Here is a 16002-nt window from a genome sequence, read left to right as displayed (position 1 = left end):
GAGTTCCTGCTCTGTGATGGCATCACAACCCACAGTGATGAGGATCAGAGAACAGAATCATGTTCTCTTCCACACAAGCTTGAGGGGTGACCCTAGGCAAGCCATTTAATCTTCCTGGATTTCAGAACAATTCAGGTTTGACACAAGAGACCGCTTGGGTAAAAACAGGTCCTGGAGTGCTTGACTCAGCCTCCTCTCCCCATCTCACCACCTGACCGACCTGTGTAGCTCTCCACCTCCTGGCACACTTACCCCTGCGGCTGGGCTCCCCTCATCTCGAGTCCAGAGGTAGCTGACTATTCCCTTGTCATCTGAGGACTTGGAGCCGTCCAGCTCTGCTGTGTCCGTGGGCAAGGTAATTACCACATTCCCAGCTATCTTGGCTACAGGTGCTTTGTTCATTTCTAAACAAAGAGAAACCATTGAAAAAAATGTATGATTCAGAAAAAAAAGAAATGCTTCTTCATGGTGCTTGTGAGGAAATTAAACACCAAAAACATCCTAACTGAAGAACTGTTTCAAGTGCTTATCCACGCCAGCAATTAACAGTGTAGAGTTACCATCACCAGTGCCTCAGGGGCTGTGGCTCCAGTCCCGCCCAGAGAAATGTTCCCCGACTGCACAGCAGAGGGCACAAGTGCAGTTTCTTCCTAAATCCTCACAGCAGCCCCCCTGGAAGGGATCCATTTCTCTGCTCTGGTGACATAAGGTGATTGGAAACAAAGGCCTAAAGTGGTTAAAGCCCTGAAGTTCAGGTTTCATCAGCTGATACTACATATTATCTTCAAAATGCAGCTTAAAATGTTATTCTCTGAACATCTTTTTTTGACTCCTTCCTTAGCACTTTAATAGAGGAAAAGGAGAGAGACACTTTCCTCACCCGGGGCCCTACCTGCAGCTTTGTTTACCAGAGTGTGCTCCCTATTCACTGAGCTCAGGGGACTGCACTGGGGGGCCATCTGCATCCCTGGTAGTTTTTCCTACTATCAGCTTACAGGCCTCTCCCAAGACCATCACTGATCACTGTGCCTGCAAACCAGAGCAAGGCTGAGCCACTCCTGTTAAGCTGGCCTCAGAGTGCAGGCTCCTAGGAAGAGCACAGGAAGCAATAGCACAGGACGGTCATTCTAAGGTTGGACAGCAGGTGTCACTGTAGCTAGCAGGAGAGTTACAGAGACCCAGGGACATAGCAGCAGAGAGAAAATAAAAATGCAAAGGGAAAAAACCTTAATTCTCTTCCTATTCAACTGAGGAGGGAAGAAGGGAGGGAGGGAAAACAAGGAGCTAAAATTTACCTTAAAAGCCACCCAATCAAAGACTGTTTTAGACAAGCAAATAACAGCTGCCCTTACCCCTAACTTTCTTCTCTACCCTCTGTCTCTAATCAATTCTTCAAACAAATACGAGATGATGGATTCTTTACTTATCTGACCCAGAGGCAGCTGTACCAACCCAAGGCGGCAAGATATACCTTCTTTGACAATGACATTCACAGAGCTCTGGCTTTGCAGGTTCCTCTCATCTTTGACGGTCAGGGTGAACACGTAGGTTCCCACTTGCAGCCCGGTCACAGTGGCGACACTGCTGTTAGCATTCTCGAGCTGTACCCCGTCAGGTCCCCTAGACAAAGAGAAACCAGAGGGAGGAGTTGCACCTGTCTACTTCTCCTGTCCCCGACTCAGCAGGAGCAGAGAATTACTGCCTCAGCTAAGACATGAACTATTGTTTCCTTCACCTCAAGAGGGCGTGTTTAAAAATATTCCATTTGGACAGAGTGTCATCTGGCCCCAAAAATACAAGCTACCTGCTGATCAGAAAATTCCATTCACCTGCTTTCAGACACATTTAGCCTTATCCTTTATGAGAGCTTCGAGAACATCCAAACTTTGTGCTGCTCCAGTTTGCAAAAGGAAGAAAGTGCTCTGAGCAGGTCTCTGATCAAAAGAATGATTTAAGAGTCATGTTTCTGAAAAGCATTTCTGGCCCAGTAGTTGGTTCAGCTCTTGCCAGCAAAGAAGCAAAATGCATTTCTTAATCACATGCCAAATTCCCTCCTGCTGAAAAGTCAGGGAGAGGAAACAGGCCAAGGCTGCAGACAGCACTCAGGGAAAAACCATCCTCTTCTTAGCACAGCAGCTGCATAAGCAAAACTCCTTCCCGCTCCTAGACAGGGGCCACAGAGGACCCAGAACAACCGTATCTTCCTTGTCCCCGGTGGCCTCACAAGGAGCCTGCAGCAGGGGAGTGAGCTCTGCACCAACAAACAGACACAACACTACACACGGCAGACAGCCCTTCTGTTCAAGGGCCAAAACGCCTTAGAGCGTTCCTTACCACCGAGGGACAGCCAGAGAAATCTGCACTCTCTCAGGGTTTTGCTCTTGTTTTAAATGTATAACCCTGACTCCAGCCGCCCCTCTTAAAACAGATTCTCCTCCAAGAAGACATGCTAAGCATTACTTCTGCTGTGAACACCAATAAAACTCAAATAAATGGTTTATCTGCTGTGTCTTCAACAGACAGTTATAATTAAAACATGCTAGGTTGAGGAAAATTAGGTTCTCTAAAAGAAAGAAATAAAAGCTAAGCAAAATAATTTCTAGACAACAAAAGCTAAGCAAAATAATTTCTAGACAACAAAAGCTAAGCAAAATAATTTCTAGACTCCAACTCACCAATCATAAGTCAAGTGCTTTGCAAGTCAAATTACAGGCCTTACCCACCCATCTCTAACATCCCAATCAAAGCCAAAACCAAAAAACCCAGTCTCTCCTTTGGCTGCTATCTTTGGAAACTGAGAATGCTTTTAACTCTTTCTTGGAATTATTTTGCTTCCTGTGGGATCCTGCATATAATCTGAGTTCCATTTATTATGACTTAAAGGAAATGAAAGAAACTGAGAACCAGGAATGGTTTGATTAGGAAATTCCAATTTAATTAGTAGTATTTTAGTTACTGCTTTTGGCCTCTGGCTAACTTAAGTGGTAACCGGTGTCTTCAAGGAAACAATAACAGACTAATGCTTTCATTTTGTAGATGAATTTTCAATTCTCCTTAATAGCTGCTCTGCCCCATCCCCCCTGCCAGCCTTCCCCTGTTAATTTTGAGCAACGGTACTTTTCTGCTCCATTACCCCTTCCATCCTGCCTCTCAAGTGTAATTAAACTATGCATTTCAGCAGACGGATTGTACCTGTAAAAGCACCAGAACCACAAAGTACTACCTGGGGACAGTTGATGGTAAGCGTTCTCTTTCTTTCTTATAAAAATTATATCATTTTCTTTTTTTTCAGTATTTTTATTTTTTTATTTTTTTTTTTAATTTCAGATATACACATGCTCATTTTCTTAGAGTTGAAGTTTGGGACTGCAAACATTTCTTTCTCAGTAATCCCCCTTGGATAAGCTAATAAGAAAGTAAACTCCTAAAGGCAAGTAAAACCGAGCTCTTCAAAGGCCTGGTGCCTTTGCCAACACAAGGGTTTCGTGTTAGTACTCACTGTGTTTTTTCCCAAAGATAAGAGATAATTTTCTGGTCATCAGAGCTTTTGCTGCCATCCAGGGTTGTGCTATCCACGGGAAGAGTCAGCTCTTTATCTGGGCCTGCATCTGCCTGTGGAGGCTTGTTGTTTTCTAGAAGACAGAGACTTGGAGGTCAAAAGCAGGCAGTCCAGCTGGGAGAACAGAGGAACCAACTGGGACATATGTTCTGGAAGCCTCAAGGCCTCTGCCTCTCCACCCACAGAACTTTCAGATACTGTGGGAGGTAAGGGTATGGTCAGGGAGCTCACGATGAAGAATGTAAGACCAAAACGTATAAAACAACTCTGAAAGAACATGGCAGAACATAATGAAGTTACAGGGTCATGCTAAATTTGAAGTATAAGGCTACAGGAGTTTAAATGAAAGGGCCTGAGGGATAAGGCAGGGCTTTCTTGAGGAAGGGGGCTTTAAGCTAGCCCTTAAAGGACACGGTAGGAGGAGTTCCCTAGTGGTCTAGGTCTGTTAGGATTTCACTGCTGTGGCCTGGGTTCAATCCCTGGTCGAGGAACTGAGATCCTCCAAATTGCAAGGTGGGTCAAAGGAAAAAAAAAAAGGATATGGTAGAATTTGGGATGACAGACACCATCTGCTAACTCCCACTGAAGGCACAGTAACCAGCCAAGAGCAAGGGCACAAATGAGGCTGTGAAATGCTCTGTCTCTGTACCTCTGAAGGAGGCACCAGGGGAACGGACAGTCGAAGTTGCCAGGGGGGTGGTAGATTGATAAGTCCCATTTGTACCCTCATACAGCTCAGAACCCAAGCCCTCTTCTCACCCAAGGGTCAAAGGACCAGCCAACAGAAGAGCCTGCCGCAAGGTCAGACTTACCAGGCTGCACAATAACAGTCACTTGAGCGGTGGCCTGCTGCCCTACTGTATCAGTCACTGTGAGTTGGTAAGTATAGTCTCCTTCTTGCATGGCGGAGAGCTGCAGGGTCGGTGTTCTAACCCCCTGAATGAACACATACAGAGAAGTGGACTCTCAAAATCATATCATACAGTAAGTCCTTCTCTGGTCTACATCATCTACCCAGTTTTAAACCTAGGTTGGTACTGGGCCACCACCTCCCAATTAGTGAATACTCAACCAGACACTATGGAACATCTTGTTAAAAAGGCTTGACCCTTCAAGGGAATAAACCTCTGACACAGCAACAGTTTCAAATAAAGTTAGAGTGCTCACGAGGGAAGGGAGTACAGGAAAATGTGCAGAGATAACCAAGATCCATTTCTATGACTCAAGCCAAAAAGAAGACCATGAACATATAACAAAACAACACAATTTAAAAAACAATGTTCTAACAAAGTGTGATGCTTAACAAAGCTGCATCAATAAAACATGGCAGCAACAACTCTGTTGTAATGCTGTGCTGTCCCTTACAGGTCTGAACAGATTCTGTGACAGCAGAGAAACCTCATATAATACTTAAACTAAAGCCGGATGAAATGTGAGCTTTAAGTCATGCCTCAAATACGAAAACATAAGACTCCTGAGTGTCAGAAGGGATATTACAGATAACTTAGAGCCAACTGCCAACGCAGGAACTTCTAAAACAGTAAGCGAAACCTAGCAGCCTCTGGGCTGAATCCAGCTTGCAAGCATTTTATTTGGTCTTTGGGTCTTAAAAGTTGGAAAATTTCTTATAAAAGTCTAGACTTGTCTTCTCTTGAAAAGCTGGAGGATCTGACAACACTGGGACCATACTCCAAAGTGGCAGCAACCAGTCGAACTTGAGGGGCTGCTGAGCCCTTCAGTTGGGGCTCATGCTGTCCAGTGTGCCACAGCCCCACCCACTTTTCTTCACTTAGTTACCTGCCTGTTGACTGACCTAGTCTCTTCTTCAATATCTTCAGAGAGAAGATGCTCACCATCCAGTCTGGCAATCTACTCCAGTTTTTAATAGAGCTCACTAAGATGTGCTGTGCCGTGCTTAGTCGCTCAGTCGTGTCTGAGTCTTTGCGACCCCACAGGCTGTAGGCCACCAGGCTCCTCTGTCCATGGGAACTGTCCAAGCAAGAATATTGGAGTGGGTTGCCATGCCCTCCTCCAGGGGAACTTAGCAATCCAGAGATCGAACCCAGGTCTCCCACACTGCAGGCGTGCAGTGTGACCTGCACACAAACCTGGGTTCGATCCCTGGGTTGGGAAGATCCCCTGGAGAAGGGGAAGGCTAACCACTCCAGCATTCTGGCCTGGAGAATTCTGTAGACTGTATATAGTCCATGGGGTCGCAAAGAGTTGGACACGACTGAGTGACTTTTACTTTCGCTTTCACTTTAAAGATGTGCACTCTTCAGCAGAAACTAACCCAACGTTGTTAAGCAACTATATGCCAAAAAAAATTTGATTAAAAAAAAAGAAGTTTTGTACCCTTGCAGTTTTTAAAGAATCTGACTCCCTGAAATTATCCAAGAAAAGCTATCAGTCTTTTCCTCTAATACTAAATATTTAAGATAAAAGTTTTTGCTAATGGGTTAACTGAAGGCCCTGTAACCTTTTTTAAAGAAAAAAAAAAAATCAATGTTCTATGTACTAATCTGACTTTCGTTATTAAGATGGAGAAAAATAAGCCTTGGATGGGTGACCCAGTCCAGCAGCTCTAATTTCCCTGGGCAAGAAAAGACAGGTGCTCTTCCTTCCTACCTGCATCTCCATCACCTTCCCCTTGCTGTTTGGGCTGAGCGACCACTCATAGCTGGTGATGCCATGATCATCAGTGCTCTGGTTCCCGAAGAGGGTGATGGAGTTCTGGGGTAGAGTGATCACTTGGTTGGGGCCTGCATTGGCCACAGGGGGGTAGTCCACAGCCTTGTTCACAGTCAGGCGTGCAGTGGTAGAGTTGGTAGCTCCATCAGAGTCTACTACAGTCAAGCTGTCAGGACAGAGAGAGAAGTACCGTCGGGGATGGGCTTAAAGAGAGAGGAATAAACACAGAAGAACTAGAACTCAGGGCTAAAAACCAGCAATGTGGCAGGGTTACCAGGTGGCAGTCAATTCTAACCCACTCTTTTTGGAGAGTTAGGATAACGCTAGAAGCTAACACTGACTGAGGGCTTATTGTGTGGCAGGCACTGTTCTAAGCACTTTGTATCTCACTTAATCCTCACAACAGCTCTATAAAGTACTGTCCTTATTTCACCCCTATACACATGAGGAGACCAAGGCAGAAAGAGGTGAAGCTTGCCCAAGCTTGAAAGCTTGACAGTAGTGGAGTCAGGATCTAAATCTAGACAATATATCTCTACACTGTTTCACTCTGCTGCCTACATGTATCTGTGGCTGGGACCTTTACGAGCATTGTCTGATCTGGCCCTCCCAACAACCATACAAAAAGAGGTATCATCAATTTCACAATTATACAAGTCTTTAAGAGGTTAAGAAACCTGCCCAGAGCTAAATAGTGAGTCAAGGTACAAGCCCTGTGCTCTGACTCCAAAGCCCAGACCAAGTCTTAAGAAGCAGTAATTTCCAGCCCCTATCCCTTTGAGGTTCAAAGATGCTACACTAAATAAAGCAAGCTCTGACTACAGCAGGCTCTCCTCCCATCATCCTGTTTTGGCTGTGTACACAGCGTGAGAATGGACTTCCTGGGCAGACAGCCTCTAGGATGGACCGGGAAGGCTGGCTCCAGTAAGACAGGAGCCTGAGATGGAAATGAATCTCCTACGCAACAGTCCCACAGTTTGTGCCAGTGTGAAAGAGAATTTGCAAGAGAAAAAAAAAATGTTCATTTATAAGAGCAGGCTTTTACCTAAATGATGCCTTCCAGCTGAACAGCCTAAAGCTTCTCTTGCCACCTCAAAATGTGAGCATAAGCAAGCAAGGAGGTTTGGGCTCCTTCCATTTTGCTGACAGAAAGAGGAAAAGCATATAAAAGACATGTCGTTTGTTTAAATCTCACCACCAGCCACAGAAAGAGCCAGACATCTGTGGGTTTTTAATCCCACAATCTCACTTTTTACCTATGGTCTTAAGGGGACTTCTGATATTACAGCCTTGAGAAAAAGAACACAAAAACATCACACGCAAATCAGCAAATACCCGCAAAAGAAAAATCCACATAACTTGTCCTCTTTTTCCAGTTTCCCTGTTTTCAGTTGTTTATTTTTTTAAACATATCTTATTTGTCTTCTCTTCCAGAACAAAAGCAAGTTATAGACAGATGCAAAATGGCAAATGCCCATTACTCTGACTTTCACCTTAGACAGTCCCTGGCTTGTGTGTAAAAATCCTGGAATCAAACAGCAGCTGACCACAGGGCTGGGGAAAGAAGCCACCTCCACGTAAAAGCAGGGGACAAGAAAAGGTAAGTGGAATCAAACAAATTGGACCTTAATGCTAGTCAAACCCAATCCCATCATTTTATGGACTGAGGCTTGGAAAAACAGAATTGCACCCATTCCCCTGAAATGCTCTAGGTTAACAGTGTTAAACACACAGTGTTTTAACACTGTGTTAAAAGCTCAGACTTGAGTCCGCAGCCTATGTGACCTTGGGCAAGTTACTTAACCTCTTTGTGACTGTATTTCCTAATCTGTAAAATAAGAATAATTACAATATCAGTTACAAGGATTAAATGAGCTACTGCGTGCAAAGAGCTCCAAACAGTACTAAAGACACAGTAAATGTTCAAGAAGCAGTAGCTATTTTTGTTACTATTTCAAAAAGGATCACATAGCCCAGGCTAAATTCCATAAATATTAAAGTTCCTATATTAGAAATTCAAGGCAAAAACCAACTCATATTTCCATTTTAAGCCAATGAGAAGGCTCCTATCTTGTTGTAATGGCAGCTACCCTTCATTCACTTGAAGTCTGGAGTCAGTGAGAGTGTTGCTAAGTCAGACCTGTTTGTTTATTTATATGGCAGGTGCTGTGCTAGGACATTCCTTGCTGCATCTCTGGTAGTGTCTCAAATGTGACTAATGTCAGGTCCAGCGGGAACGACAGACACCCGTGAACAAGCTGCTGCACCACGGCAAGCACCACACCGAGTCACTGAGTGTAATGGGGAATAAAGAGACTGCTCCTCTCTGAAGCAATCTCCAAGAGCCTCGCTGAAAACGGAGGAGGTCCTTAAAGAGAGGCAGAACCCTGAAAGACTGAGAAGAGCATTCAAGGAAGCAGAGACAAAACATAAATAGGTCAAGTCAAGGAGCAGAGGAGAATGAGCCCTGACCTTGGGGGTTAGAAAATCTGCATTTAGCTCTAGGTGTGTGACCTCAGAAAAGTTAGTAGTTAGCCTCATTTTTCTCAGCTGTACAATAAGGACAGTATAGTGTACATATGGTATTTGTGTGACACTCAAGTACAAGTGCTTTGCAGAATACAAGGAATAATGCAGATACAAGGAAGATTACTCTAGAATCAGCCTCAGACTCACTAATCACAATCTAGTATGTCAGTGCTACTTCCCAAAAGAACTGACTTTGAATCATATTCTCTGTAAAGTCTCCAGTAGAGAAAGATCCTACAAATTATATTCAAATAAATAATTAGTCAAAAGTAAGGATTTTGAGATATCAGAAGCTGAGGAAGCATTTCCCAAAGGGAAGAGATGACAGTAGATTCCTTACAGAATTTTCCTGAGAAAAGGCAAAGGAAGATAGACCCTTCTAGTTTTTGACAGAAATTCCATAAAAAGGTTTGGATATATGCCAAGTATGACTCTGAGAAGGATTAGCTGTGTGGATCCTGATCTATTATGCAAGGACCTTTGCCCTAAAAAGTTATCACTGTTTTGACCACAATTACCACATGGCTTAAAGAACCAATGGAACCAAAGACTATATATATTATCAATCAACTCTACAGGGAATTTTGATATCTGTCAGAGTTACTCTTTTAATAATGTAAAACTCACAAGGGGGGGAAAAATGGCCTATGGTAAGCCTGAAGGATCCAAATTTACCTGAAAGTGTAGTTCCCAGGAACGAGCTTACTTAATTTTAATATGGCAGTATCTTCAGAAATCTTCTTTTCTCTCAGAGGTCCCTTAAGTTCTTCCCAGTGGTACTGGACGATTTTATCATCATCAGTGCTTTCTTGGTCATAAAGAAATATCAGTTACAACATGAGAGCACTGGGTCTCAGCACTTATCCAGCTTACACAAACCAGGGCAACTACTAGGAAAACTTGATGACACTACAGACTATCTCTCCAGAGTGTTTCTTTCCCAGGATTATTGGGCCATTCTGCCTCTCTATGAATATTCCACTGTGTAGTTTTCCAACGACTCCAACATAGGCAACCTCTGGTTAAAATGCTACTGCATAAAAAAGTAAAATCAAAAGTGATACTCAACCTACTTAAAATAAAAGGAAATTTACACTTAGCACGGCACTTTTTAACCTAGCTAATTGGTAAACACCAAAATTTCCTAACAGATTATATGGATAAAGGTGTGGGGGAAGAGGACCCCTCATAACGTTATGGTGGAAGCATAAATTGAAACCTCTATAAACAGCAATTTGGGAAAATTTATCTTTGTCCCTGCAATACCTCTTAGAGGAACTTAATCCTGCACTTATGTTATATATCTGTAGAACATTTAATATTTGTGTTAACTATCATGCTTATTATTCATGGTAATATTATTTTAAAAGCAAATCAAAAATAATTTAAATGGTCATCAATAGAGATTGACTGAAAACAAGTATATATTTATACAATGAAATTATACATTCATATAATGGAAGGCTATGTAAACATTAAAAGAAAAAAAGAATGAAGAAGTATTGCATGTATTAATTCAAAAAAAATTCTCCAACATATAGAAACAAGCATTGTACATAACTGTGTGTGTAATGTGTGGTCAAAGACTGTACATTTTCTTATAAACACATAAAATATCTCTGGAAAGATGCATAAAATAATACCATTGGTTGTCTGAAGGAAAACTGGACAGTTGGGAGACAGGGATGATAATGATTCTTTTCACTGTATACCTTTACATATTATTTAACTTTGACCTATTCAAAAATATAAAATAAATGGTACTACGTGAACTCTTTCTACCACTCACACAAGTGTTTAATTCTGTTCTGTCTCTTCCTCTTGGCCTGCTACTCTTCCATCCTCCTCTGCTTGCCAGAATTATCTACATGAAATGTTTAACCTTGCTAGAGACTCCTCTGCTAAGCAGGGACTGCCTCCACCAGAGACCACTGGTGGTGCCAAGACAGTCAGGGTAACTGGGCCTTGAAGGGTCTCAAAAGAGGCCAGGCGAACACGGGCGAGATGATGGGCCTGAACCTCTTGTGCACACACACAGCCAAGACCCAGAAATCCTCTCATGTCACCCATTGGGTGACACTACTCTGAAGGGTAAAATGTTAAGAATGAGCCAGGCAGAGCTGGGGGGAACAGTCTGAGTCCCTCCAGGAGAAGGCCGACAAGGATCTTGTTAGGTAGTGATGGCTAAGTGAGAGCTCTTTGTCAAGACTCTCAGGTACTTATCTTGCCATGACAGATAGGAAGGAGCTTTGTTTTCATAACTAAGAATGGCAACTCCAGGCAAGCAAATTTGAAAATCAGCAAGCTTCAATTAATATAACGCTAAGTGCATGAGTAACACTACTTTCTTACCATCTCAGAGAAGAACTATAACTGCAGTCGGGCCACATGGGGATTTTAAAAAGGGCCTGTCTAGTTTTTACTTCCTAATAGATTGCTTCAGGTAGTTGGTCTTCCCTAGCATGGCCAAGAGGACTGGTCTAAACAGTATTCAGACACAGCTGGCTGCAAGTCTTTTACTAGCATACATAGCGAATGCTCTTCTAAAACATCATGCTGAGACATGTACTCACGGCTGCCGTCAATGACTGTAGAAGTGGTCGGCAGAGAGATCTCCTGGTACTGTGGTGACACAATGGCAACAGGAGGCCGATTCTTACGGGGCTCTGCAAAAACATGACCCACAAGAAACTGGAAGAAGGGCTTCATAAATTACATCAGAGGAGAAGCGAGTCATGTCTGAGTGCAGTATATGTCAGTCTCCATTACATAACTGGATAGCTGAGCATCGCCAAACGGGAAAGTCACAAGATCAGGCTGATGTTCTAACCTAAGACACCCGGGACCGTTAAAACCTCTTGGAAACCTGACGATGGCTAAGGCCATGCCCCGTGCATACTTTCAACGCTCACGCGCTATCTAGTATAAGTATCATAGCAGCAACTGACTGCTTTCAGGCAAGCTGAACAGAGGTGGACAACAAACAAGCTTTGTGCAATAAAGGACTTGGCAAGCAAACTATCTCTTGGCACAGACTGTGTGAAAAAAATAATGAGTGATTTCTCCACCATCCCTGAGCTGATTATGTGTGAGATTATTAGGCCTGAGTGCTGGGAAGGTAACAAAACACTTCGGTCCACTCTCATGAATGTGAGCTACAAACTCAGCAGCCTCCTCTTTGAGAAATCATCAAACGGTCTTTATGCTTAACACATTTTTAAGAAGGTGAAGGGATTACTTTGGCTACAAAGTTCAAGGAAGGAAAAGAAAACCTTTACCAACAAAGATAGAAAACAGTATTAAGAATTTGTGCCAATGTATGTGTCACTTTCCAACTATCCTCAAATTTTTCTGAAAATGCAAAACAAGATACCTTGATAATGCACTGTAATCTACCAATGAAAGTGAAAGTCACTCAGTCGTGTCCAACTCTTTGCAACCCCATGGACTATACAGTCTGTGGAATTTTCTAGGCCAGGATACTGGAGTGGGTAGCCTTTCCCTTCTCCAGGGGATCTTCCCAACGCAGGGATCGAACCCAGGTCTCCCTCGTTGCAGGTGGATTCTTTACCAGCTGAGCCACAAGAGAAGCTCTAGTGGATCCCTTGAAAAGAATGATGAGATTTGGCTTCCAAGATAAAAGAGGACTGCTGCTGCTGCTGCTAAGTCGCTTCAGTCGCGTCCGACTCTGGGCGACCCCATAGACGGCAGCCCACCCAGCTCTCCCGTCCCTGGGATTCTCCAGGCAAGTACACTGGAGTGGGTTGCCATTTCCTTCTCCAATGCATGAAAGTGAAAAGTGAAAGTGAAGTCGCTCAGTCGTGTCTGACTCCTAGGGATCCCGTGGACTGCAGCCTACCAGGCTCCTCCATCCATGGGACCTTCCCGGCAAGAGCAGGGTTTAAATGAGGAATTCTGTGTGCAAAGGCCCACATTTCTGGAAAGAGATCAGACAGAGCCTGCCACTTTATGCATGCTTCTCCCAGGCTCCTGCCTTTCCTATGTCTCTTAATTACAACACATGGTCCTCTCTCAGCATGACCCACTTGGAGAAGTAATTCTCAAGCAGATAGGCCACACAACACTATGGGCCATGTGACCAACTTTTCCCTGCCCAGCCAGGTATGCCAATTAGAATCAAACTACATACACTTTGCCAGGCTAACCTTTTACTCCACTGAACTAGGAATTGCCCAATACGTAAATATATTACCAAAAAGGAATGAGAATTTAAGACCCTTAAAGTTAAATCTCCATCTCCTTGGGAATCCTGCAGAGGGAGCAATGGAGACAGGGCTGGGGCTGCGAAACATACCTGGTTTCACTGTCACATTCACGTAGCCTTCCCCGTGAGCATTCTGACCATCTACAATCACTTTGAATTCATACAGGCCTGGAGTGAGCTGCAGAAGTGAGAGAAGATCTTTTAGAAAACCACAAACAGCAGCAATTATATTTAAAATAACACGTATATCTAAATTTTTCAATGCTGATTCTTGCATACTCCTGTTCTTGCACCATTTCCAAAATGGAGAAAGTAAACTAGCTAAAGAGATGAAACAATGAATTAGGAACTGAAAACCCACAGCTTTTAATGTGAATCTTATTACTAGCTGACTCTGAACAACAGAAGGGATTTCAGTATCTCTGTACTCCCATTTTCTTTTCAGAAGAACATTAAGGGCCCAACCATCCTACTTCAGTTATGAAATTAAAACAATCAACTCTGCAAAGAAAAGCATTTTGTAAAAACACCAAATAGCTCTCAAATATCTGAATATTTTCCCCTCCTGATTCCTACTAACTGTATGAACATAACAACAACAACAAAATATCCCACAATCCCATTGTCCTAATACCCCAATTAATCATATTTTTCTTATATCCTTCTAATCTTTTACCACACACACACGAAAAAAGAGCTACAAACAGTTCATTTGTTCAGCAAACATTTATTGAGAACCAATTATATACGGTCATTGTTCTAGGCTTGGGGTTTGGAGATGAATAAGGCAAGGTCCCTGCCTTCAAGGAGCTCATTATTTCAGCAGTATTCAGGGCCTAGCTAAAATCAGGGTATGTATCAAACTTTTTATTGTTCTTTCTTTGATTCATTTAGCATGAACACTTTTCTCATTAGAACAGTCTCCTTAATAGTCATTTTAATGGCTGAGAATAGTACGTGAATAAGTGTGCCATAATTCACATGAGTATTTCACATTGTTGGATATTTGAGTTGTTTCGCAAATTTAAATATTATAACTAATGCTGTGATGAACATCTTTCAGGTAAAATGATTTTTTTCTTTTGAATTATCTCCTTTGGGTACATGCTAATCAAATGCATGTAGCATTTCTGACCACCTCCTTCTTCCTATAATGCTCCCCTTCCTCGACTTTCACTTCTATGCCTACTCCTCATCTTCTCCCATTTCCTCTTCCTTCCATACCTTTAATGACCGTGTTCCCCAGGACCCCAGTTGCAATCCATTTACTTCTTCACTCTCTATAATCTCTGGATGATTTTATCTATTACCATGGCTTTGGTTGTCATCTATTTGATGCTGGTGTACAAATTTATCTCTGTAGCCCAGACCTGCATCCTGATCTCTAGACCCTTACCCTCAGCTACTTATTGGTCACTTCCACTCAAATGTTTCACAGGTTCCTCAAACTCACTCTGTCCCAAAATGAATTAATCATCTGCAAATCTCCTCCAAATCTGCTCCTCTTTCTATACGTCTCATTTCAGTGAATACTGTCACAAATACACCAACATCCAGCCAGTTCCTAGGCCAAAAGGCTAAAATTATCCTAGATCTCTCTTCCCCAACACCTCCATCCAATTAACTGATCACCAGATTGACCTCCATAATAGTTCTCAGATCCACCCACTTCTCTCTATTCACACTATTCATCACCTTAGTTTTTAACCATTCATCATAGCATAGTTGTTAAGAGCATGGGCTTCAGAAATGGAAAACTTCAGTTCAAATCTACCATTTAATAGCCTTGTGCACTTAGACCAAGCCACTTTATTTTTCTAATTTTTAGCTTCGTCATTTGTAGAACAGATATTAATATTTATGTCTTGGGGTTGTTAGGAAGATTAAATGAAATAATTGCATAAAACAATTAGCACTGTATCTAGCACATGGAAAGCACTCAGTGGGTGGTTTTCAAGGCTTATGTTATTTGTATTGTTTTTTTTTTTTTCACTCAAACTATTATCAATCTCATACCTACATGTCTCAATAGATTCCTCACCGTGTCCCTAGTATGAGTCTTCTCTCCTCCAATCTGTAGTCAGGGTGATTTCTCTAAACTGAAAATCTGAACATGTCATTCTCCTGCTTAAAACCTTTTAGAGGCTCCCTCTGGATAAGAATCAAAGTCCTTCTTCTAGCACACAAGGCTCTGTGCAATCTGGCCCCTACATTTCTCCAACTCATTTGTGCCACTGCTCTTCTCACACCATGGGGTCCAGTCAGGATGAACCACATATAATTCCCATTTCCCCATATTTCTCTCTATCATTTGGCCCAGTGGACACATTCCTTCCTCTGTTTGCAGTATTACCACTCCACCCTTTATCCAGTAAGCCAGTCACATGTCATGACCCAACTAGGCCAACTCTTCTAAGAAATCTACTCTAACTCCCTGGGGCTTCAATACCCCCTACACTGACCCAGTGTACCCCTGTTCTATTTACCTGCTTCAGTCAATAGCACCTACTAGACTCTATTTTCCATAAATGTTAATATTATGATTCAGTTCAGTTTAGTTCAGTCGCTCAGTCGTGTCCGACTCTTTGTGACCCCATGAACTGCAGCACACCAGGCCTCCCTGTTCATCACCAACTCCTGGAGTTCACTCAGACTCACGTCCATCGAGTCGGTGATGCCATCCAGCCATCTCATCCTCTGTCGTCCCCTTCTCCTCCTGCCCCAAATCCCTCCCAGCATCAGGGTCTTTTCCAATGAGTCAACTCTTCACAGGAGGTGGCCAAAGTATTGGAGTTTCAGCCTCAGCATCAGTCCTTCCAATGAACACCCAGGACTGGTCTCCTTTAGGAGGGACTGGCTGGATCTCCTTGCAGTCCAAGGGACTCGCAAGAGTCTTCTCCAACACCATAGTTCAAAAGCATCAATTCTTCGGTGCTCAGCTTTCTTCACAGTCCAACTCTCACATTAGTAACTAGTAAATTCCCAATTCTTGCCACAT

The 16002-nt window shown here is 42.9% G+C and overlaps 1 protein-coding gene and 1 long non-coding RNA gene across 3 annotated transcripts in view; one reads left to right on the top strand and one right to left on the bottom strand.

Annotated features, from left to right (window-relative positions):
• KIAA0319L (KIAA0319 like) overlaps window positions 1–16002 on the bottom strand; it is a 97243-nt gene that overhangs the window by 17167 nt on the left and 64074 nt on the right. For both annotated transcript variants that reach the window (XM_061412559.1, XM_061412558.1), the window contains exons 7-14: window positions 13095–13182; window positions 11353–11445; window positions 9455–9587; window positions 6188–6416; window positions 4372–4495; window positions 3500–3632; window positions 1472–1620; window positions 253–404 (exon numbers count right to left, since the gene is read on the bottom strand). In XM_061412559.1, coding sequence (XP_061268543.1) covers window positions 253–404; window positions 1472–1620; window positions 3500–3632; window positions 4372–4495; window positions 6188–6416; window positions 9455–9587; window positions 11353–11445; window positions 13095–13182 — 1101 coding nt within the window. The remainder of the gene's footprint in view (window positions 1–252; window positions 405–1471; window positions 1621–3499; window positions 3633–4371; window positions 4496–6187; window positions 6417–9454; window positions 9588–11352; window positions 11446–13094; window positions 13183–16002) is intronic.
• LOC133244868 (uncharacterized) lies at window positions 7410–8842 on the top strand. Its single transcript, XR_009735535.1, has 2 exons — window positions 7410–7850; window positions 8414–8842. It is a non-coding gene; the product is annotated as an uncharacterized LOC133244868 (long non-coding RNA).

Source organism: Bos javanicus, chromosome 3 (assembly GCF_032452875.1).
Source record: "Bos javanicus breed banteng chromosome 3, ARS-OSU_banteng_1.0, whole genome shotgun sequence".
NCBI lineage: Eukaryota > Metazoa > Chordata > Mammalia > Artiodactyla > Bovidae > Bos > Bos javanicus.
This window is presented reverse-complemented; position numbering and strand designations above follow the sequence as displayed.